General features: G+C 37.1%; 1 protein-coding gene across 1 annotated transcript in view; it reads left to right on the top strand.

Moving 5' to 3' along the window:
- The window catches only part of CA10 (carbonic anhydrase 10), a 511,272-nt gene that overhangs the window by 62,436 nt on the left and 424,665 nt on the right, over window positions 1-24,171 (top strand). Inside the window, exon 2 of the mRNA XM_032457987.1 lies at window positions 18,997-19,071. Coding sequence (XP_032313878.1) covers window positions 18,997-19,071 — 75 coding nt within the window. The remainder of the gene's footprint in view (window positions 1-18,996; window positions 19,072-24,171) is intronic.

Here is a 24,171-nt window from a genome sequence, read left to right as displayed (position 1 = left end):
AAGACCTTAACAATATTCTTTTTTAGAAAGTCTTATTTGTTTATTCTTCCATACAAGCTTTGGAAACAGGTTAAGTTACTAAAAGAATATCTTGATGTTGAATTAGATTATCATTAAAACTGCACATCCCCCCATTTAGGAAAAATTGGTATCCATTCAGTTTCCCTTCTGAAGCATGAAAGAATCTCACTGGTCTCTGTCTTACTAACTTGTCTATCTTACTCTCCTAAGGTAATTTATTTCCCAGCTGATTTTCAAAAATAGATGTTTTAAGTTTACCTAATAACATGTTCATTTATATTCATACCTATTTCTCCTTACCTATTTTAAAATTAGGAATTATTTTAAGTATACTAGAAAACTGCTAAGAATATGTCGAACACTAACATACCCATCATTCTGAAATAGCAAATATTAATGTTTTGCTGTATTTGCTTCAGATATTTTTAAATAAATGCAATTTGTAGTAATCTGCTTACCCCTTCTCAGTTCCATTCCCCACTCTCTCCTCTTGAGATAATCACTTTCTTGAATTTAATATGAATCCATGTTTTCAAAACTTTATATACATGTGTGTATAAAATTTTAGTTTTTATTTTGTGAGTTTTAAGATATTATGAATATCTTATATAGTTTACATTGTATATACATTTTAAATTATCAGTATCTTTTACAAGTTGCTTTTTTACTTAATATAATTTTTAGTCCATCTTAATACTTATAGACCTAATTGTTTTGTTTTAAATACTATATAGCATTTCTGCACATAAATATGACAATTAATTGACCCGTTCTTGTATTGATGAATATTTAAATTGTTCCCATTATTTACTTACAATTTTTCTGTGCCATTTTATTTTAGGCATATAATTAGAATATAGAATATCTAATTTTTTAAAAATCCAATATGAGTTTATATCTTACAATAGTTGAGTTTAAATCATTTACATTTATAGTAATAACTAATATATTTGAATTTATTTTCTCATTTTATTTTGCTTTCTATCTTTGTAATTTACCTTGCTCCTCCCTCCCTTCTTCTCTCTCTGCTCTGTGTCTTTCTCTCTCTTTCTTCCTCTCTCCTTTGTCCATTCTTGACTCTGCTGGATTTTTTTTTTCTTTATATACACTCATATTTAAATTTTTGATCAAGGTAGTCGCTTTTTTATTTTTTAAATTTTAAATTTTAAACTGATTTTAGCCTTGCAGAAATACAAAATATGGAAATTACAAAACACAGAGTTTCCATCCATCTCTTATCCCACTTCCCTTATCATTAATGTTGTATAACTTAGTACAATTATCAAAACCAAGAAATTAACCTTGTACAACACTATTAACTAAATCAAAAAATTTATTGGTATTTCACCACTTTTCCCACTAATGTCCTTTTTCTATTCCGGAGTCCTATCCAGGATCCCAAAGTGCATTTAATTTTTATTTCTTTTTAATCGCCTGCCATCTGTAATAGTCTTCAGTCTTTCCTTATTTTTTTAATGTTTTTAACACTTTTGAGTAATATTGATCAGTTATTTTGTCAAATGTCCCTCAATTTTGATTTGATGTTTTATGATTATACAGACTACAGGTATGCATTTTGATCAAAAATACTGGAGAAATGATGCTATATCCTCAGTACATTCTGTCATGGGATTCATTATATTGATACATATTAATACTGGTGATACTGACCTTAGTCACTTGGTGAAGGTGGTTTTGGCAGGTTTCTCCATTGCAAAGTTAGTATCTCTCCCTTTATAAAAATCAATATCATGAAGGCAGATTTCAGACAATGCTAATCCTACATCACCTTAAACTTCTGCCCACTAATTTTAGCATCCACTATGGATCTTGTCTATAGCAATTATGCTTTGTAATGATTATATTCTATTTCACTCTGTTTTTCTACATTTATTAGTTGAAAATGAACTGTAACAAATGCTGCCTTTCTCCCCATTTATATACTTATTTATTAAATCAGGGTGGACTCAGGGATAGTTATTTTTAACTTACGAGATATAATTTAATATCATCATCATTCATGTTCAAACTGTTCTAGCTTTGACGTATAGGTGCATGTGTATGTGTAATTTAGCTTTGAGAGAATAAGGTGTTGATAAGACTGTCCAGACAACATGTGGCTGAATTCAGTTAAGAATTCTATATATTTTCTATATATATTATTCTATATATTTTTAAGATGCTGGCGGTAGTATGCCGAGATCTAGTTGTCTTGGAGCCACTCAAGACGAGCCTGGTGTGTAAGTTCCTTTGCTTATTATTCTTGCTGCCTGCCAATCTGGAGGGGTCTGCCTGTCCTGGCCCTTTTTCTGTGGGAGTCAGTTTCAGATTTCATCAGGAAGCTCCTTAGATTGCAACCCAACAGCAACAAGGGGTCTTTTTTTTTTTTTTTTTTTTTTTTTTTACTGTTTTCATAGTTTTGCCTTTTCTAGAATGTCATATAATTGGATTTATAAAATATATAGCCTTTTCAGACTAACTTCTTTCACTTAGGAATGTGCATTTAAGGTTCATCAGTGTCTTTTGTAGCTTGATAACACATTTCTTTTTATCAGTGAATAATATTACATTGTATGGATGTACCAGCTTGTTAACTCATTCACCTATTGAAGCTATCTTACTGGCTTCCAGTTTGGGCAATTATGAATAAAGCTACTATAAACATTTTTACTGAGGTTTTTGTGTGAATAAAGTTTTAAAATATGTTGGGTAAATACCTAGGAGTGAGGTTGCTGGGTGATATGACTATATTTAGCTTTGTAATCAACAGCCAAATTGTCTTCCTAATTGGCCAGGCTGTTTTACATTCCCACCAGCAATGAATGAGAGTTCCTGTTGCTCGTCATCTTCTCCAAAATCAGTATTGTCAGTTTTCTGGATTTTAGCTAAGCTGGATTGTTTTTTTTTCATTGCTTTTGTTTGTTTGATTGTTTTTCTTAGCTGATTTGGAAATTATGCATTTCATTTGACAAGATACAATATACAAATAATTTTTCCCACTTTTTTCAATAATTATGGTTATTATTCCCAATCCCCTCTATTTATTGTTTAGAGCTTCCAGGCAAAATGGAGTAAAGCCCATGAGTTTTAGCATCAAACAGATTTCCTTTAGAATTCTGGCACCCACAGAAGTTGGAAGCTAGAAGAGCTTTATCCCCCGGAGCTTCCAAAGGGAATATGGCTTTGTATTTTCCTGTATCCTAGTAAGATTAACAAACTTCCACTCTCCAGAACTAGGAGAGGATAAACTTCTGATGTTGTAAGCTATCAAAAAAAAAAAAAAAAACCACAAAATAGACTTTCTTTAAATCCTACATCTGCCATTTAATAGCTTATGACCTTGGACAAGTTATAATGTTTTTGAATTTTAATCTCCACAGCATTTTATTTTGCAGATTTGTTTTGGTTGAGGGAAAGGGCATATTTGAAATGCCTAGAGAGTGCCTACAATGTAAAAGTCACTGAATAAATCGTAGCATTTACTTTTTCATCATAGTTTTAATCATCCTTGTCTTATTTCTAATTAGACTTTGAATTCTCATTGATTTAAGTTATTTCTCCCCTTTGACTCAAATAATGTGTATCCAAAAGGATTAACCACAAATGCAGTAAAGCTTTATTCACAAGAATGTCTTCGTAGTTTTCTGAGTAGTTGTGATAAACTGATCCAGCAAGAGGCGGAGGACAGTGGTGCTGGAGTGGTGATTTGATCTTTTCTCTTGAGTGTCCGTCTGAATCTATGTCTTGACATGATGAATTTTTAAACATGGCCCCTGCTGTTTGCCTGAGTCTTCTTGCTTCCTGCCTGCCCCCTTTTTAACTCTGTTTCTCCAGGCTTTCAGACCTCTTGGCTCACTTGCCATCTTGAGTCATGTTTGACCCCTTAGCACTTGGTGACCTTTTTTTTTTTTTTTTTTTTTTTTTTTTTTGATTTTTAAAAATTCCAGTTATCTAAAGAAAAACCTTGTATTTATACTCTGGCTCTTGTGAGGAATTAGGCATAATGGTTAAGAGCACAGTCTTGGGAGCTGTACTACCTGACTGTAAGTTTCAGCTCCACCACTTACCACCAGCGAGACCTTGGGCAGATTACTTAACGTCTCGAATCTTTGTTTCCTTCACCGACTTCCTCAAAGAGGATAATGAAAATAACACTAAGCAAGGTTTGTGTGAGTTTAATGAGTCAATATATGTAAAGTACATAGGACAGTGTCAATGTATAAAATCTTCTTACCTATTAGCTATTATTATTATTATTTCTTCTCTTTACTGACACTTGGCTGTTAAGCAGACCTTCAAATCCAACTCCAGCCCAAAACCTAATGCCAGCTAGCCCTGGTTCAGGTGAGGGCATCTTCACACATTGCTCACTCACCAAAGCCAGAATCTTTCCATTCAGCAGCCATACACGAGTACACTTGTGAAACAAAAACAGTTACACTAGTGACACAAAAACTCAGCTAAGGTCAACATTGGCATATTTCATGTGAACTTCTTTAATCTTCTAATCCTGTGTTTTTGAACTTGAATGTTTAAAGCACAGCTTTTGCTTTAGAGCACACATACTCTCTGTGTCTGGTTTTGCCTGCCTTTTGAAAGTCACAATTACGTGACCCTGGATGTTCCAAAGGAATTGGGTTTGCAGAATTGCAGAACATTAACCTAATAATGAGAGAGCATTTGCTTACTACTAAAGCAGTGGGAAACTAACTAACCTCTCTGATGCTAAAATTGTTTGCTGATTCTTTCTAAGAAATCCTGCAGTCTGCTTTCTCTCTTTCACTGCTTTTATGCTCAACAGCCCCCAAACTTCTCCCTTACATTCTTTACCAAGAATATCTTTAACCCAGAAGCTGTGCTCCAGGAAGTAGGTAATGGGCCAGTAGTTTCAGAAGAATGGACAGACTCTCCGAAGTTCGTCCATCAAGGTTAAAGAGAAATTTAGCACCCTGTAAAGCGCCCTGATTGTTTTCACCACTTCTGTTCCAGACAGTTTTTCTGTAAAACCTCGAGACCCCAACCCCAAGATGGGCTCACAGTCTCTAAGGCACTAGCCTGCCTTAGACTCTCTTCTGCCTGGTAAAGCAGTAATGCTGTTCTTTTCTAATGCCTCCTTCCCTGCCTCTGAGTCTCAATCCAGTTTTGGGGATACAGAGGCTGGTTTTGTGTCAACACTACTAAACAAAATATGGACTGGAGAAAATCTGGCCAGGATGATGAAGACATTTTATTGACTGAGCTGTATGCAATTCTCAGTATATTTTCCACTTTTGTGCCTGGTGATTTTTTTTTTTTTTTCCTGAAAAGCAAGGGTTCTGTGGCTTCTTCCTTTCCTGTATGATAAAATAGTATTTGTTTGTAAAGGCTTACCTTATTTTCACTTCTTGCTTTTGTTATGATTGCATGCAAAGGATGTTCTTGGCATTCCCAGAAACACCTATTGTATAAGGGGAAAAAATAGTCATTTTAAAGTACATTTGCCTTTGTTCCTTTAGAGAGTAACTTTTGGAGAGAGTCTCAGAGAAAACAGGCTCCCATAGGTTCTCTTTTCCTTCATAATAATCTCTCTTTGATTTATAAGTGAGGAGACCTTGAGGGGACATTGCACAGAGTTCTGAAAGTGGATGATTGAAGAACAGAGGGAGCTTTCTGTAACTTATAACTCAGGAACTTGTCAAATTCTGTACTTCCACTCGGTTTTCCTAGGCAAAGAGTGCACATTCTGTTCCAGGATCCCTTTCCACGTGGCAACAAGGCAAAATCTCATCATTACAGATTTCTTTGGTGGAATTAGTGCATGTACTATCAGAAAACCTTGGAATTTGCTGATGATTGAATGGATAATCCCGAATAACTGAAGTTGGATAGTCTGTTTAACTGACGACTAATTTTTTTTCTTTCACAACTCATTTAAAAACATTTAAAATGTGCGTAGTTGGACAAGCAACAATTTGATCAACAGAGGCCTTAGGTCACAATATTGGCTCCATGCTGTTAGTTCTTGTGAAGGCTTTTACTCTTCTGGGTCTTAGTTCCTCCATCTGATAAATGAGGGGGACAGAAAACAGGATTTCAAACTCCCTTCCACATCTATAATTCTGTGTAATATTTTCATTTTTCTGAACAGGCTAACCCAAGTTTAGAAGAAAATTAAATATAATTAGATAATTTATTTATAAGATAATTATAGTTCATTATATTTGATCTCTTATACTACAACTCATTCCAGCAGTGATTCTCACTGTACAGGAGTTGAAGAAAGCATTGAGGGTCATGTTGAAAACCATTAATAAAGGAAGGTTACTCAGAGAAGGGGGAACCCTCCCTCCACTCAACACCATCACGACCCAGTCTTTAATACCTTCAGTACCTTCAATAAGCTTATTTCCCTGAAATTTCCTTCTTTTCATCTAATATTTAAGTAAAACAAAAAGTATCTGGGTCATCAGGTTTCTGGTAGCTGAGTCTGGAGTCAAATAAATTGGTTTTACTGATTTATCAGCTGGCAAATGGGGATGAGAACAGCAGTGTCCACTGAAAAAAACACACAACCTGAAAGTTGAGAATTAAGTTTTATTCAGAGTAGTGCTGAGGAATAGAGCCCAAGAAAGCAGCCTCTTAGATAGCTCTGAGGAACTATTCTACAGAAGTAAAGGAGGAGCCAGATATATAGAAGTTTTTGCTGAAAAAAAAATGTAGTCAAACATCAAAAAAATTATTGCTGATCATAAAAACAGACATCTCAAGTTAGTGATTTCAGTGCTTTTTTTATGTATGTGAAGATGCAAGAATCTAAACTTATTGAAATAATTTCTTTGCTATGCATCTTAACTATCTAGGGCCAGTATCCTGTTTTTCCTCCACTCTCTATTCACCTCAGGGTGCACTATAGGGGCAGCTGCAGTGGCTGATGGCTTTATGGCAGAAACATCCTTTGTTTACTGAAATGGCAGGCAGCATTCTTTGTTCACAGCAGGTGAAAGAAAAAGAGATTATAGGAGGGGAAGGAGAAGGTACACATTCTTGATTTAAGATAGACAACACAAATATATGATGAAATATTCATTAATATGTGGCTGATCTGATATGAATCTAAGTGCCCTACAGGCAGGGTCTTCCAAATGGCTAAAGCAACATGTGGCAAAGACTGCTATGTGTGGAGATGATCATATAATTTATCATCTAAACTAGGACATTTTTGAGAGAAAAAGAGGGCCCTATTTATAATTATATTGAGACAACAGGGTAAACTGGGAATATCCAGGGAAATCAGAAGTTATAGCCACCCTGTCTTTATATTCTCCAGGACATATTTCCTCCTCTTTTTGGTCCACCCTAGAGGAATGGGAAGCTTTTAAACTTTCTTCAGTATCACTGTTACTGAACTCAGGTTTGGCTGCTCACTGCTGAAAAACCAATACTCAAGAGACAACTGTTGGTTGGAAAGAGAAGATTCCTGTCAACTGAAAAAAAAAAATGTACAAACTAAAAGTTGACAATTATGTTTTATTTGGTGGATTTTCTGAGGACTTAAGCTTGGAAGACAGCCTCTCAGATCACTCTTAGTGACTGTTCCAAAGAGGTAAGGGAGGAGCCAGGATATATAGGAGTTTCGCAACAGAGCCCAGGTAGTCATGGCAAAGAATAATTAATCAGTTGATCTAAGAAATAAATGGAAAATTTTATTCAAGCAGTATTTGAGGATTATAACCTGAGAAGAACATCTCAGAAAGACAGCCAATTTGTCTCCATCCTGAGTTCCTTCAGGGCTCATCTACAGGGCTGTGGTAGTGGCTGATGGCTTGATGGCCACAGCATCCTTTGTTTGCTGATATGGCAAGCAACATTTTTCATTCACATTGCTTTATTCAGGAGACTGGCAACCTGGGAAGTTGGACCCATGTCCAAAAACCAACTCCTAAAGATTCTGTTTAACCAAAAAAGTTTTTAAAGGGTGAATCACTTGAGGATGGGGGTCAGGGTCTTCATTATCTTTCATTAGTTTTAACACAGAAAATGTGCAGACTTTCTTCTGCTTGGTTGGTGGTGACAAGGTGGTGTTCCAAGAATCTTGTACTCAGCTTGAAGTTACCATCCTCCACCTGGGTGGGGGATTTGGTTCCTGCAGAAGAACTCAAAGGTATTGCTATGTATATCCCTTGAGGAGGAAACAGGACTCTGCCCCACAGCTGCACTATTGTTTCTTGTCAAGGAGGCTAAATGAAACCTATTTCCTACAAATAAGAAATAGGGGACACAGAAAGGATTTGTACCCGAGAGGTGCTCCCCAGGATCCTGCTCTGTTTCATCACTGTGGGGTGTGGAGGGCTCTGTAGACTTCTCTTTGTTCTATTCAGTCAAACACCATTGTGCAATCCGCAACTGGACAACATTCCCCTAGCTTCTTTTACATTTGAGTATATTCAGAAGACTAAGCTATAGTCAATGAAATGTGGGCAGAAGTAATGAGTATCCTTTCTAGGCTTATGCCATGAAAACAACTTACAAGAGAGTTTCCATGTTCTTTTCCCTTCTGGTCTGATGTACACAGCATAGTAGTTTGAATTTATATGTTGCAGATAGCAGAGCCACAAGACAGAAAGTCTGGGCCCTGAATTGGAAAGCTTTGTAACAGTTAGGAAAACAGTTTGGGATTTTACATATGTGAGAAATAAACTCGTACTATTCCATTGAGATTTTAGGGTTGACTTTTTATAGCCAGTAAACTAGCATTATCATCACTAGCATTATCTTAACTAATATATTGCATAAATGTTAGCCTCAAATATATTAAAGACATCGCTTTCTTCCTCATTGAACTGTGATCCTCTCCAAAATAGAATCCTAGAATAAATAGGTAGTCAAATACAGTGAGTACATTCTAAATATTATTTTTGGGTTGGATTGGATTGAGTCAAATCATGTTGAATTGGATTGAAATGAAATATATTGTACATAAAGTGGTAATAAACCATCAGAGAAACCATCTTTATCAGAAATAATAAAGCTTTCTTCCAGCTGGAAGGACCATGGAAGTTTTCAAGCTCTTTGAAAAGTGGCCTTTGATCTGAAACTTGAAGAATTGAATTACTTTGGATATACAGTAAAGAAAATGATGTTACAGGGAAAATAAATAACATGAGCAAATGACACACGAACAAGAGAAGACAGTTTAGTCTGACTAGGACATAGGGTAAGTCAGTGAAAAAAAAAGTTTAAATTTACTTCAGTTTAGAAATATTTATTGGACACCTGTCAAGATGACAAATTCTTGAAGAGATAATTTAAGAGAATAATACATACAATAAGGAAGAAATATATAATAAATACTATGAGAGAACAAAGAAGTGACCCTCAAAGGAGACTAGAATGAGTTTTGAAAACAGGTAAGTTAACCGCATTCCACAAGCATTGAAAGCCTCAACAACAGGGAAACACATTGAAGGATTATTGCATTGATCCTTGAAACATGATCAGTGAGTCTGAATATTTTGTAAATAGTTGGAAGTTTTCAAAGAATTTTGAAGGGCCAAAGAAAGACATGAGAAAAACACTGCTTTAGGAAAAGGAATCTTAATAGTGGAGTGGTTGTAGGGACAGTAGCAGTGAGCATGGAGACTAAGAGTCCTGTTATTAGACATCTGTAATTGTCCATTTAAGTAGTTGTTGAGGGCCTGTGTCTAGGACCTGTGTTTGGGTAGTACAAATGTATAGGAAAGGATGGATTAGTGCTACAGAAGAGGTAGAATCAGTGCTTTAATTCCTTGGGTATTGGGTGTGAGTGTTTATCAGTTTGGATTAGTGTCAACTGTGACTGACAGAAAATACCAAATGAAATGAAGTTCTATTTCTCTCTTCTAAATGTAGGCATTTCAGCTCCATCTATCTTGCTGTTGGAAATGAGGTTTTTGCTTCCTGGTTCAAAATGGCTACTTGAGCTCTTGCCATCATGTCCCCATTCAAGTATCTGGAAGAGATGAAAAGCGGCACAGCGTTCCACTTTAACGTTTCTTGGATATCCTATACACTAACATATTGTTGCCAGAACATATTCATATGTCCACACCTAGCTGCTACAAGGGAGGTAGGAAAATGTAGTCTTCATTCTGAGAAGTCAGTGTGCCTTGCTAAAAACCAAGGCTTCTCTCATTAAGGAAGAAGAAGAAAATGGATTATTAATGCTGTCTTTGGCACAGGGGCAAAAGAGTGATCATGAAGTCCTGGAAAATAGTGATACCTTATCTAGTGGACTGCTGAAAAGATTGGTTAGAACTAGGATGAAAAATCCAGGTGAAAAATATAAATTTTTGAGTCATTCTCAATGAAATAGTAGCTGAGATAGGTAGAATGAGAAAATCTTCCCAGCTGTGGCTCTCCAGATAATTCAAGTTTCAAACTTTTCCTTTGTTTTTTTATTTAAATAATGAGACTCTAGTTGCCTCATCTGCACAACTCAGATATACTCATAATTCACTGGCTCCACTACTTATAAATTATGTGACAGCACCCATCATGTGAATGATCAGCAAATACTGAGTAGACCAGAATTTGAAAGGTGGACAGAAAGATGTTGAGCTGCTAGTATATGAAAAAAATTAATTAATAAAACCACCTGGCCTTTTCCTAAGACTTGCCTCTGGCCTTGTGTCCCACCACACTAATTGATTCCAATGGGTCATTTTGTCTGCTTTCCCTGCAGCCCAGTGGGCGTTGCACTTTGCCTAGGCTTTGTCCCAGCAAATAGTGCAGGTTCCCTGCATGAGTTCTCTGGATCAGTTTTCCTGTTTCAGGTCTCATGTGCTGTTCCCAAAGGTTCCTTGGTGGCTATACTTGGACTTGCAAATGTTAGGAGTGTCATCGGGGGCTTTTGAACTCTCCCTGCTGGGTCAGGGAGGGCTCTCTTTTCCCTTTCATGAGTTGGCTCAGAATGTAGAGGATGGAGTGTGCAGATCATGCTTCTTCAGACCATCTTTTTTTTTTTTTTTTTTTTTTTTTTAAATTTCAACCAGATTCAAGAAGAATTGTGCCAGGGCTCCTGGTTTCTTTTTCTGAGCAATTTTCTACTTTTTATCTTTGCCAGATTCCCTTTCTGCCTTTGGTTGCACATACCCTCCCCCCCAACCCAATGCACCATCACTAACATTAAATAATATAAGTAATGGATATTATATATTGAGCAAAAAGTATTGTTTTATATGCATTAACATATTTAGTCTTTTTAACAGTCTTTCAAGGAGGTTATTCCCAGTTTTCAGATAAGGACACTGAAGTGTCTTTTGTGTCTTTTTTTTTTTTTTTTTTTTTGAGCATTTGAAAGATGAAATTATTTAAATTTGGGATTCAATTACAGGTTGCTGTATGTTTTCCATTATTTCACATTGCCTTTCAAAAGACAACATTTCTGCTTGTTTCCTTTCTTTTCATTTGACAGCCTTGCAGAGTTCAAGCTTAAGAGAGATACAAAGAGATTTTAGTCTCATTCAAAGCTGTCAGTTACGATTGCAAGTTTTGTGTGACATGAGATTAATCCCGTAATTGACTAACACTACTGATTTTAGAAATTATCAATTGTTTATCAACTGTGGTTTAAAAATTGATTCATTGTATCAATACCCTTTTAGTATTTTGAATACAACATGTACAGTCTCCTAATTGCTATGATTTATGGGAGGCCAAGTGACCCTGGGCATGGACTTGAGCTTTGGGGGTCTGAAGTTTCATCTATCTGTTTTAAAACATGAACAGACTCTACTACCAAGCTGCTGTATAATATTTATGGAAATTTTCTATACCTGACTGCAAGATGATAGATAATATTTTAAAAAAGTGAAATACAAGAAGTGTCCTAACTGATGAAATAGTCATCTCATAAAGTTGTGATGGGAAACATTCGTTCATCAGACATAGTTACAGTGCTTCTTCAGTGAGTTGTCTACTCGTCAGAAATCAAATTGTTTTTAAATAATTGGCATTATTCTATCATTATTTATTTGTCTTAAAGTTACCCCAATATTTTCCTTTAAAAATAATCACTTACATTACTATGGCAATGCCAATTGCCTTACATTTTTTACCAAGTAACTTAACAGATACAGTATGCTTTGTTCTTTGACCCTGATTTTGGCAAGCTGTGACTTTTAGAAAGATTCTAAAAGAGGTTAGAGCAGGGGATTCTCTGGAACTGGAGAAGTTAATTCATTGCAGTATTCAAGTAACCAAATGGCCAATAGAAAGGGAATAATTGGAAAATTATGGCATGCTTATTGAAAGGACCACTATGTGCACAGTAAAAATAAGAATGGAGAAAACAACTCAGGACATAATGTTTGGTGAAAGACGCAGAAAACAAAATATAACTACACTGTTACAACTGCACAGATTACAGCTGATCTTTTTGTCCCTTTTCTTTGTTTTCTACTGTTGCTATTATTTTAGTTACATGATTCTTGAAATCTAGGGACTATTTATCATTAAACTTATTTTAAGAAAAATGGGGAGAGGAGCCTGAAGGATGGGTATTCCTATAAAACCTGTGAATAGCATTTCTAAATGGAGCTTCACATGTCTTTCTCTCTTCATAGATTTATTGAACAAATATTTATTAAGTACTGTGCCCAGTAGACCAAGTGCCTAGTAGACAAAGCACATTTACCCTTGAGGTATTTTTAATTTAGCTAGGGAGACAAGGTTACAGGAAAATTACAAATTTAAAATATATGAAGAGATTGTTGCAGCCACAAAAAGGCTAAGGAGACATGACAACAAAATGTAATGTGGGATCCTGGCTGAGATCCAGGAACAGAAAAAGGACATTAGGTTCAAAACATAGGAAATCTGAATAGAGTGTGGACTTAAGCTAATAATAATGTGTCAACACTGGTTCATTGTGAGAAACGTAGTAATGAAGGATGTTAACAATAAAGGGCATTGGTACTGGGATTCTATGGGGATTCTCTGTACTATATGTGTAATATTTCTATAAATCTAAAACTATTCTAAAATAAAAATAAAATAAAAAATTCGAAAGACAGAGACAGAGAAAGAATAAAGAAAGGAATGGCACCAGACTATTATTTTCTCTTCTGTTTCTTTTTATTCTCCAACTTCAGTGGCCTTTCCCTCTCCATCTCATTTTAGATTTTCCTCCTATGTTTAACCTCTAAATATTGAACACCTCAGAGCTCCATTCTGTGTCCCTTTTGGTCTCTCTCTACATACTTTCACATTCTTCTTGACCTGTTCTAAACTCATGGTTTTAAATATCACTTATATACCAAAGAATCATAAATGTATATCTCATCTTGACCTCTTCTCAAATCTCATCTTATATCCAGCTGCCTATTTAACATCTCCTCAAGTTGCTCACTAGCCATGACAAAAGGAAGTCTTCACGTTTCAAAGCTATTCCTCCCCCAGTCTCCATGCCATCTCAATAACTGTCAGCATCTAGGCAGACAGGCCAAAAAAAGGTGGTAGTTATCCTTGATCTATGGTCTTTAACTTCCCTCATCAGCAAGTTCTATTCACTCTTCCTTTAAAATATATAGGAACTATAACTATATGTATATATTTTACATTATATGTGTGTGTGTGTGTGTGTGTGTAGAGAGAGAGAGTCCACTGACTTCTACTTTCACCAATACTATGCTAGTTGAAGCCACTACCATCTTGCTCTTGGACTAGTACCTAACTTATCTGATCTCATTTTGGAACTTTCTCCCCACACATCCCCTATGGTTCACCCATAATGACCACTTTGATGTCTCTGGAGAAAGCCACTCCTGCCTGACTTCTTAGGATCTTTTAATCCACCTGAAATATTATCACTGTGATTTTCAGAAGGCCAGATCTTTTCTGTCATTTACATCTCAGATCCCAAAATTTCAAAGGCCGTCACTATTATACAATCTAATGTGTCTTTCCTGTCGTTCTCTGTTACCTCACCTTCTTTAATTATACTGCAGAGTACTTTTCTCTGTCTAAAATTCTTCTTACAGTTTAATACTTTTTTTTTTTTTTTTTGCTTTTTTTCTGTCTCCTTCCAGTAGAACGTAAGTTCTTGGAAAATAAGAATGTTGTATTCTTTTTTTTTTTAATTTTAAACACTTTTTATTGATTTATAATCATTTTACAATGTTGTGTCAAATTCCAGTGTAGAGCACAATTTTTCAGTTATACATGAACATATATATATATTCATTGTCACATTTTTTTCTCTGTGAGCTACCATAAGATCTTATATATATTTCCTTGTGCTCTACAGTATAATCTTGTTTATCTATTCGACATTTTGAAATCCCAGTCTATCCCTTCCCACCCCCTGTCCCCTTGGCAACCACAAGTTTGTATTCTATGTATATGAGTCTGTTTCTGTTTTGTATTCATGCTTTTTTTTTTTACATTCCACATATGAGCAATCTCATATGATACTTTTCTTCTTTTTCTGGCTTTCTTCACTTAGAATGACATTCTCCAGGGCCATCCATGTTGCTGCAAATGGTGTTATGTTGTCGGTTTTTATGGCTGAATAGTATTCCATTGTATAAATATACCACTTCTTCTTTATCCAGTCATCTGTTGATGGACATTTAGGCTGTTTCCATGTTTTGGCTATTGTAAATAGTGCTGCTATGAACACTGGGGTGCAGGTGTCTTTTTGAAGTAGGGTTCCTTCTGGATATAAGCCCAAGAGCAGTATTCCTGAGTCATATGGTAAGTCTATTCTTAGTCTTTTAAGGAATCTCCATACTGTTTTCCACAGTGGCTGCACCAAACTGTGTAGGAGGGTTCCCTTTTCTCCACAGCCTCTCCAGCTTTTGTCATTTGTGGACTTTTGAATGATGGCCATTCTGACTGGTGTGAGATGATACCTCATTGTAGTTTTGATTTGCATTTCTCTGATAATTAGTGATACTGAGCATTTTTTTTCATGTGCCTATTGATCATTTGTATTTCTTCCTTAGAGAATTGCTTGTTTAGGTCTTCTGCCCATTTTTGGATTGGGTTGTTTGTTTTTTTTCTTAGTAAGTCATATGAGCTGCTTATATATTCTGGAGATCAAGCCTTTGTCAGTTTCATTTGCAAAAACTTTCTCCCATTCTGTAGGTTGCCTTTTTGTTTTACTTATGGTTTCCTTTGCTGTACAGAAGCTTGTTAAGTTTCACAGAATGTTGTATTCTTGATGCTTAGAAAACTGCCTGACAATCATAGGTACTCAATAAGTGATTGCTGAATTAATGAAAGTGACAAATAAGGAATGGGCACTAATGTTCTGATACTCAGGGAGATGAGAGATTATAGTGGAGATACAAGATCAGGTGAAGTTTCTTGAAAGGAGTAAGAATTGGTAAGGTTTGAGAATTGAGTAAGACTAGTCAATAAATAGGTAAACAGTGAATTCCAGGGGAAAAAAAGTGTAGAAAAAAGGTATGAGAGAGTAATAAACATGGTGTACTTGAGGGCAGCAGGTGGACAGAAATTTTGTAGATTATGACATCAGAATGAATGGTAAATCCAAATTGCAGAGATTCTAGAACACCAGGTTCAGAATCAGCAATGTTAAGAATGTTCCTCCTGTGATTTTCAACTCCAGCTACCTTTGAGCCTTTTAATCAACGTCTCATATTAAGCTTTTGGGTGAAAGTAACACAGGCTGCCCTACCACCAACTTGTTTTCTCTCTTCATCTCCCAGTGCAAGTATAATTTTGATGTTAGCTTGCTTGGGTCTGGCCCAGTGTATAAGGTGATTCTAGGTTATACCTATCTTCTGTGGTCGGAACAGTCATGTTGTCACCAAGTTAGCCAGGACTATCCTTGATGGTGATCTGAATGTTTTTTTCTAGTTTTTGTGGTTAAGTTGGGGGTCACATAGGGTAAAGGAATTTAAATGAGTGTCATCCTTATCTCACAACTTACAGAAAAATTAAAAAATGGCAGAGATATAAATACTCTCAAGAATAACTTCTCCCTCTATACTTTTAAATGAAACTCATTGAAATAAATAAAAGAGTTCACTATAACTTTGTTTTTCCCAGCTAGAGAAAAGCAGTTTCTTTGGAAAGCAACTGTCCGGGCCCTTACTATCACATTAAAACCAAGTAACCACAAGATCACATGGGCTCTAACTACCTTTCCCATATATTTGGCTCCATCTTTTCTTGTCATAGACCACCTGACATAATTGTTCTGACCCAGGACTTGGGAGCACATTTTTGAAATGTGCACACTTATGGTTTGGTGTATTTTAACTGATGGTGGAGTTTTGTTTAAAAACCTCCCTTCCCCTGCTGGTTCCTTTTGTGAAGCTCCTGTATTTGCTTTTCTACTGTTTCCTTCCCTACCATACCAGCACACTCTCAGTCATTTCTCTTTTTCTTTTTTTAACATATCAGTTTTGTTTAATATATATGTATTTAATTAAGTATAGTCAGTTTACAATTTTGTGTCAATTTCTGGTGTACAGCACAATACTTCAGTCATACATGAACATACATATACTCATTTTCATATTCTTTTTCACCATAAGTTACTACAAGATATTGAATATAATTTCCTATGCTATACAGTATAAACTTGTTGTTTATCTATTTTATATATATATTAATTAGTATCTGCAAATCTCTAACTCTCAATTTATCCCTCCCCACCCTTTTCCCTCCCTGGTAACTATAAGTTTGTTTTCTATGTCTGTGAGTCTGTTTCTGTTTTGTAAATAAGTTTTTTTCTTTCTTTTTTTTTTATATGCCACATATAAGTGATAGCATATGATATTTTTCTTTCTCTTTCTGTATTACTTCATTTAGAATGACATCCTCCAGGTCCATCCATGTTACTGCAAATGGCATTATTTTATTATTTTTTATGGCTAAGTAGTATTCCATTTTATCAATCTACCACAGCTTCTTTATCCAGTCATCTGTCAATGGACATTTAGGCTGTTTCTGTATCTTGGCTATTGTAAATAGTGCTGCTATGAACATTGGGATGCATGTATCTTTCTGAATTAAGGTTCCCTCTGGATATATGCCCTGGAATGGGATTGCTGGAAATCCCATTCCTGGGCATATATTCATTCAGTCATTGCTCTTGAGTTTCTTTTACACCAGATCAAGAGACCACTATGATTTGCACATGGAGATGCTCTGCATTTGTGTTTTCTTTGAACCTAAGATAGTTCAGTTATATAACTCTGTCTTACAGCTAGTGATAGGGATTTTCTCCTTAAAGTAGCTCACTCCTAAACATTTGAGTAGGAAGCCGGACTAGATGGCAAAAATCCTTTCCAACTCTAAGACAGGAATCAGAAAACTGCAGCCCACAGACCAAATCTTCTGTCTGTGTTTGCAAAATAAAATTTTCTTGGCACCCGCACCCATTCATTTATAGATTGCGTGTGGCTGCTTTTGTGCTACAACGACAGTTGAGCATTTGGAACAGGGACAGTACAGCCTTCAAAGCCTACAATATTAACTGTCTGACCATTTGCAAGAAAAGTTTGTTGACTCCTGTTCTATGGCCTCACACTTTTTAAAGTGGCATCCCTTCTCTGTGCCTCAATTTCCTCATCTGTACAAGAAGAGATTGGAGCAATGAACTCTATGTCTCTTTCCAAATCCTGAGATTCTGAGTTTTCTTTTGAAACTCACAAGTTCTCAAACTGACACAACAACAACAACAAAAAAAAGGAGAATAAAAGTGAAACAGATTTTCCTTACTATCAAAAAGGAGCCTTTGCTATGTATATTTCCTCATCTGGCTGTGATGACGGCTTTTATTGTCAACATGATTTTTTTTACTAGATACCTGGATTTCTCCCAGGGACTGGTTGCACAACAAGTAAAGGGATCCCAATTCATAGGCAAAGAGAAGCAGAGAATACAGTGGAAGCTTAGGCTGCTTTCTGTTCACCTGTTTGCTCTGAGGAATTCTGAATTGGAAATCAGATGAACAACAAGATGATTGTTGAGAATCTGGCTGGGAGGCATTAAAATGGAAATCTAGCTCTTCTCTTGGTGCCCTATCTCTGATAAGCCCCTGAAGTACTATAGCAGAACTTTAAATGGGGTACCTTTTAAATGTGCTGTCCTGTCTTTCCAAATTGCCAAGCAGTATGAGGCCAGATTGGGCGTACAAGGGCATTTGAAAATATATTACATAAAATGCCTTTATTTTCTTCAACTCTAGCCTGTAGCTATCATATTTTGTAATTTATAGGCATCAAATGAGCCCTGCTCAGGCTGATTGATTTTTTTGTAGGGTGAATTTGGATTATTCACAATGCATGTCAAAGAAAGCTAACGGAAACTCTGCAGTTCCATCATTCTAATAGACTTGATTCAGATGGTCTGATTGTCTTACTGCCTGCTAAACTCTTACATAATTCCATGTCTGAATGGATAGGGTAGCTGAAGAAGCAATGATTGGAGATGAAGAGAGAGCAAAGTTTTTTGCAATTTTCTGATGGTACAGAGACTTTCAATGCCACTTTTGTCAGTTGCTGCACTCTTAATTATCCAGGGGCTTCTTTTTCTTTCTTCCTTTTAAATGATATTTATTGAATTGATGCTTCAGTCAGACTGTTAGGTCTTCCTTATAGGGATATGTGTGTATGCCTGTGTGTGTGTGTGTGTGTGTGTGTGTGTGTGTAACGGGCAGGTAAAGAAAAGACGTGAGTCAGAGGTAGAGATAAGTGATGGGGAATTCAAATAGGCTTAAATACATAGTTAATGTCTATTTCTCTTCAGTAGAAGTATCTTAAGTGTTTTTTTTATATTTAAAACTCTACAATAATGTCTTTTACAGGTTAATAATCTGTTTGAAAATAAAGAGGAGGGAGGTTGCTGTTGCATTTTGTAGTATGACTTTTGCTTAGAAAAGAATTATTTTATGTACCGACACTCTCCTTGCTTGGACAGCCAGGACACAGTACTTCTCTGCTATCATCTTAGTCTGTTTTCTCCTTTCTTTTCCTATAGCTCAACAGAATTCACCAAAAATCCATGAAGGCTGGTGGGCATACAAGGAGGTGGTCCAGGGAAGCTTTGTACCAGGTAAATACACATATATTCTTGTCACTTTATTTTTAAGAAAAGAATTTGAATGATATATAATATTATTTCCAGAAATTTGCATTTGCTATCCGGCATTGAATGTATTGCAAAAGGCAGCAGAGTCTGACTTATATGTTTGGTGAACACTCCATTTAGAGAAAATGTATTAAATGAGTAGTAATTTAACCAAGACCATGTTTTTCCATCTGAGCTTACATCTTAAGGTCTTTCTATCTACAGGTGGCTGTCAGGGAGTGGGTAATGGAGAAGTCAGCATTGAAGTTCTATATGCTGAAATTTGGTTAAGTGACAAAGAGCCATTTTTTTTTAATGTTAATGAAACAGGAAGTCTGGAAAGACTGACCATGGCAACTGGCAACAGGCTTGCTGGGATGCATGCTGTCACTGATGTCACTTCAGTAGCTTTCATGATCAAGACTTAGCAGATTGGGCCAAGTACCAACTAAAAATAACAGGCAAAGTGGATGCTGTCAGCATGGGGAGAGAGGACTGAAAACTGGTTAGAGCCAGAAACATACCGTAACTTTAGTTCTGAGGCAAGGTAGAGGGTCCTTGTCTTCCCCCAACAGCTCTTATCCTAATCATAGTCCTCATTCTTCTTGAAAGACTTTGGAGGGAAAGAGGCAAGAGAAAGAGTGTGAATGTTAAAGCAAAGGATGGAAGGGAAGGCAGGTGAAATATTTCAAAATATTTTTAATTGCTTAGATGTGAGACGGTAAGAAATAAAGCTCTCAAAAAGAGTCAGTGTGTGGTTCCAACTCAGGCACTGAAAACGGAGGGCTCCAAGTGTCACTTGAGGTCTTTGTAGTTGGCGGCAGCTGGCAAGAGCAGTGACCCAAGGTCACCTAGTTCATTCTTGGCTGCTATGTCTCTTTTTCCTGTTTTTCTGTAGAAATCATTACATCAGCTGTGCAGAGCTAAGCAAGTTGCTAAACCCCTCTGAGCATGACTTTTCAAATTTGAATTGTGTGACACGTATATGTACTCTTGGAACTTCTCAACAGGAGGCAAGCAGGCATGGTAAGGGAAAGTGGATGACCCAGGGAAAAGCCAGCTGACTGCCATAAGTCAGCATATTAACTTGATAAATTTACTATGGTACATTTATTCCTTGGCCCAGTGGGCACAGAAACTGGGTTTGATTAATTCACTCATAAATGATCAGGTTTCTAACAACACTGTTATAATAACTTAATTGACACAGCTGTGTTCATATGGCATGATACAGATACATGACATTTTGTACTTACAAGTGGGGGCATCTCTTTCCAATGGATAGAATCCTCGTGTATTTTTTTCTCAGGAATCTGCTTATTATATTCAAGATATCCCAGAACTTACATTTATAAGTACATTTCTGTGCTTTCTGATTATTAAATTTGAGCAACGTAGGGCATTCTGTCAGATTATGATAAGTCTTGTTAAACTAGTAATATCCTCTGTAGTGACTGAAATGCTCATGGATAACACTGGATAGGTTCTGAAAAAATTTGCTTTTCTGCGCTATATTTTTTTGATGTTCCTCCCTGTTGCTGCATTCTTTTTTTACATGTATTCAAGGCCGTTTTCAGTTGATTGTTGATTCTAAGACAACCACAAGGAAGAAGTTTTATCTTTCCTTTAAGTGTTGATTTAAAATCATTTAGCTTTCCCTCAGTTCCAGTTTTAAATGAGATAATATGTATAAAACCTGCTACACGGGGAGCAGTAAGGTGTGCAGTGCTGAGCACGGACTTGAGTCTGGGCTCTATAGCTTCCCTATGGCAGAACTGTCAGCAAGTTGCCTGCCAACTCTCAGTCCCCTATGTTCTTCGTCTGTTAGAATGGAGATTAGGACCAAATAAGCCTTATGAGGTTTTCTGAGGATTAAATTGCATAATGTAGGTAGAGTGCTTACGGTAGAGTCTGGTGCATGGTGTAAGTCAGTTCATGTCGGTTCCTGTTGGCATAACTATCATTATTTTATCAGTAACAACATAACTACATATTTTATACTTCTCTTTTTGAGAAAGGCAGAGAGCTGTATATTGGAAAGGGTAATAATTCAAGTGATGGTCTCTCATGATACTAGAACATGGAAAGTGCTTAATAAATGTTCCTTGAACTTGTAAGCTCAAAAAGAGTCTCTACACAGTAGTGGCCATTGGAGAGGTAACTTACCATACTCTGGATTTAACAGCCCCAAAGCCCTTATGCTTCTTGGTTAAGAAAACTGGTAACTGGCGATCTCACTTTCTAAACTTTTGGAAACTCCAATGCTCTTAAAAAATATAAGAATCATAAAAATTTGTGAATTAAGTAATTGGACCTGAGGGTCTAGCATCTGACAGACTCCAGAAGACCCACTTTATCTGAATTGTTGCAAAGGCAATGGTCCCTATAGCTCATATTATCATTACTGAATATAAGGTTAAGAATGTTCTTTGCTTTGCCACTGGGGTATTTTTTCAGGTTATGGATATGTAAAAGAGAAGAGAACCTCATATGACTGGATTATTTGGACAAGTTTTATTGTCCCATAAGTTTTTTACAAGAGTGTCCAGAAATGATTCTCACTTGGCATAAATGTTAATCTGTGATTCCAAAGAAGACTGTGGTGGATAGAAATACATGATTTCTTCAGCAGTGTCAAACACAGGTTTGATTTAGCATCAAAATCCCTGACTTTGGCCAGTTCAGTAGTGCTTAAGGAGTAGCCACCTGATACTGGGAACCATGTGTGGGACAGTTGATAAAAAGCTAATTGACACATGATTCTTATTCAAGGACAAGCCGACAGTCTAAAGAGTCATAAACCTGTAACTTAGTGTAAGGGCTCTAATAAGGCTTATGGAACATAAAAAGGAGGCCATGAAGTGTTGGGATTCAGCCTGCCAAGTGTTTAACAGGTTTTGTTGTTTACCTGTGCAAATCCAACATCACCTATAACCAACAGTCTGCCTTATGAACAGAGCCCAATTTTGTTTGAGTGCTTATCCTCCACACAGCCATGTGCTCAGGAACGAGCCCCTCCCAGGCCCAGAAGGTTACCCTTGGCTAATACCTACACCAATCATGGTGATTTCAGCCTCTTTTTCTTTTCAGCTTTGTCATGATGGCTAATTTTATGTGACAACTTGGCTGGTCCACAGTACTAAGATATTTTATCAAACATTAATTTAGAAGTTTCAGGAAAGATATTTTTTATATGAGATTAACATTTACATTGGTAGACTTTGAGAAAAGCTGTTTACTCTCCATAATGTTGGTGGGCCTCATCCAATCAGTAGCAGGCCTTAAGAAAAAAAGGCTGAGGGAAATTGTGGTTCCAGAAGTTTTTGGCCTTGAGCTGCAACATCAACTGGGGCTCTAGCCTGCTGACCTACCTTACAAATTTCAGATTTGTCAGTCTCCACAACCTTATGAGCCAATTCCTTAAAATAAACTTCTTTCTCTGTATACAGACACACACACACACACACACACACACATACACACACACACACACACACACACACACACACACATTCTTTTGGTTCTGTTTCTCTGGAAGACCCTAACTAATACACAAATATGGACATGAACATATGATAAACAGTTCTATCCATGGCTTGTGAGGGGAAGTCTGCTCAACAAACTCAGGAACAAAAGCCACACTAAAGATGGCAGAACAGAAAGTTGAAAAGAACACAGGTTGTTTATGACCCACTTGATCACTGAATTAATCATAGAACTGCCTCATCATTTTTTTCTCAAGTGAGATAAAATATCTTGTTGTTGGAGCCACTTTGAGTCAGGTTTTCTGTTACTTGCAACCCAAAGCATTCTTCAGATTCATATTTCTCAGTACAAGGGAGAAGGAAGAAAGGAAATTGGAACTGGGTCTTAACAATCTTCAGGATTATCCAAAGTGGATAAGGAGAAGAATGTGAGGATTACCAGAGTAAACAGCACTGGCAAAGAGGAGTCAAAATGCACTTTGGGTTTGGGGTGTGCCGGTACCTCTGAGTGTCTAAAAGGCAGGATACACTATGGAGCATGATGAGTGAGGAGGCCAGCAAAGCCATCAGGGGCCAGGCTGTAAAAGTCTTTGTGTTCCATAGGCAAGAGCGTAGGCACAGTCCCTTTAAAAATAGAGGAACTATAGGACATTATTAAGCTCTGGGGAGATACAGTCAAATGCATATTTTAAAAAGCCAGCTATGGGCCAAATGGCCATGGACATGTCAAAATTACAACTATTTACAGTGCAACTATTGATGAAAAAGACTGGAAAACTAGCATAAAAGATCTACAACTAAAGCTGTAAAGAAGGAATCACAATAAGATGGGGGGGGAACCGAGATGCAGTATAGTCAAGACCCATATCCCCAGGTGGGTGACAAACAAATGGGAGGATAAAAACAATTTCAGGAGTTCTCCCTAAGGAACAAGGGGGTATGAGCCCCATGTTAGGCTCCCCAGCTTGGGGATTCTGCACCATGAAGATAAGCCTCAGAATGTTTGAAGGCCATCAGGACTTACTTTCCAGTAAGCCAACAGGCTGTGGAAAATGGAGACTCCACTCTTAAAGGGTGCACACAAAATCTCACACACTTCAGGACCCAGGCCAGAAGAGTGATTTGAAAGGAGCCTGAGTTACACCCATCCGTTGATTTAGAGACCCTCCCACAGAGGCAAGAGGAATTCACCCTGGGGATGCAGACACTAGTGGCAGTCATTTTTGGGAGCTTGTTCTACCTCAAACCATCCGGTTCTGGCAAGTTCCATTTTGGAATCCTCCCTCTAGCTTATTAGTGCTGAAACTGGCCCTGCTCACCAGCAGGGTGGCTGTCTTAAGACCCCCTGAGCCCACAGCCACCCAGCAATCTGGCTCTGACCCCAGAAGGCCCAGGACCTAGCCCAGCACACCAGTGCACTGACATTAGCTCTGGGACCAGCTTCACCAAACAGTGGGCAGGCACCAACTTCAGGATCCCCAGGGCCCTGCAGCCAGAGACACTGGGACCCAGATCCACCCACCAGTGGGCCAGCATTAGCCCAAGGAATCCCTGGGGCTCTGCACAACCACTTCATGACCTGGTCTGGCTCTGACCACCA

This window comes from Camelus ferus, chromosome 16, assembly GCF_009834535.1.
Source record: "Camelus ferus isolate YT-003-E chromosome 16, BCGSAC_Cfer_1.0, whole genome shotgun sequence".
In the NCBI taxonomy this organism is placed as follows: domain Eukaryota; kingdom Metazoa; phylum Chordata; class Mammalia; order Artiodactyla; family Camelidae; genus Camelus; species Camelus ferus.
Note: the sequence above shows the minus strand (reverse complement) of the source record. Positions and strands in the feature narration are given on the sequence as shown.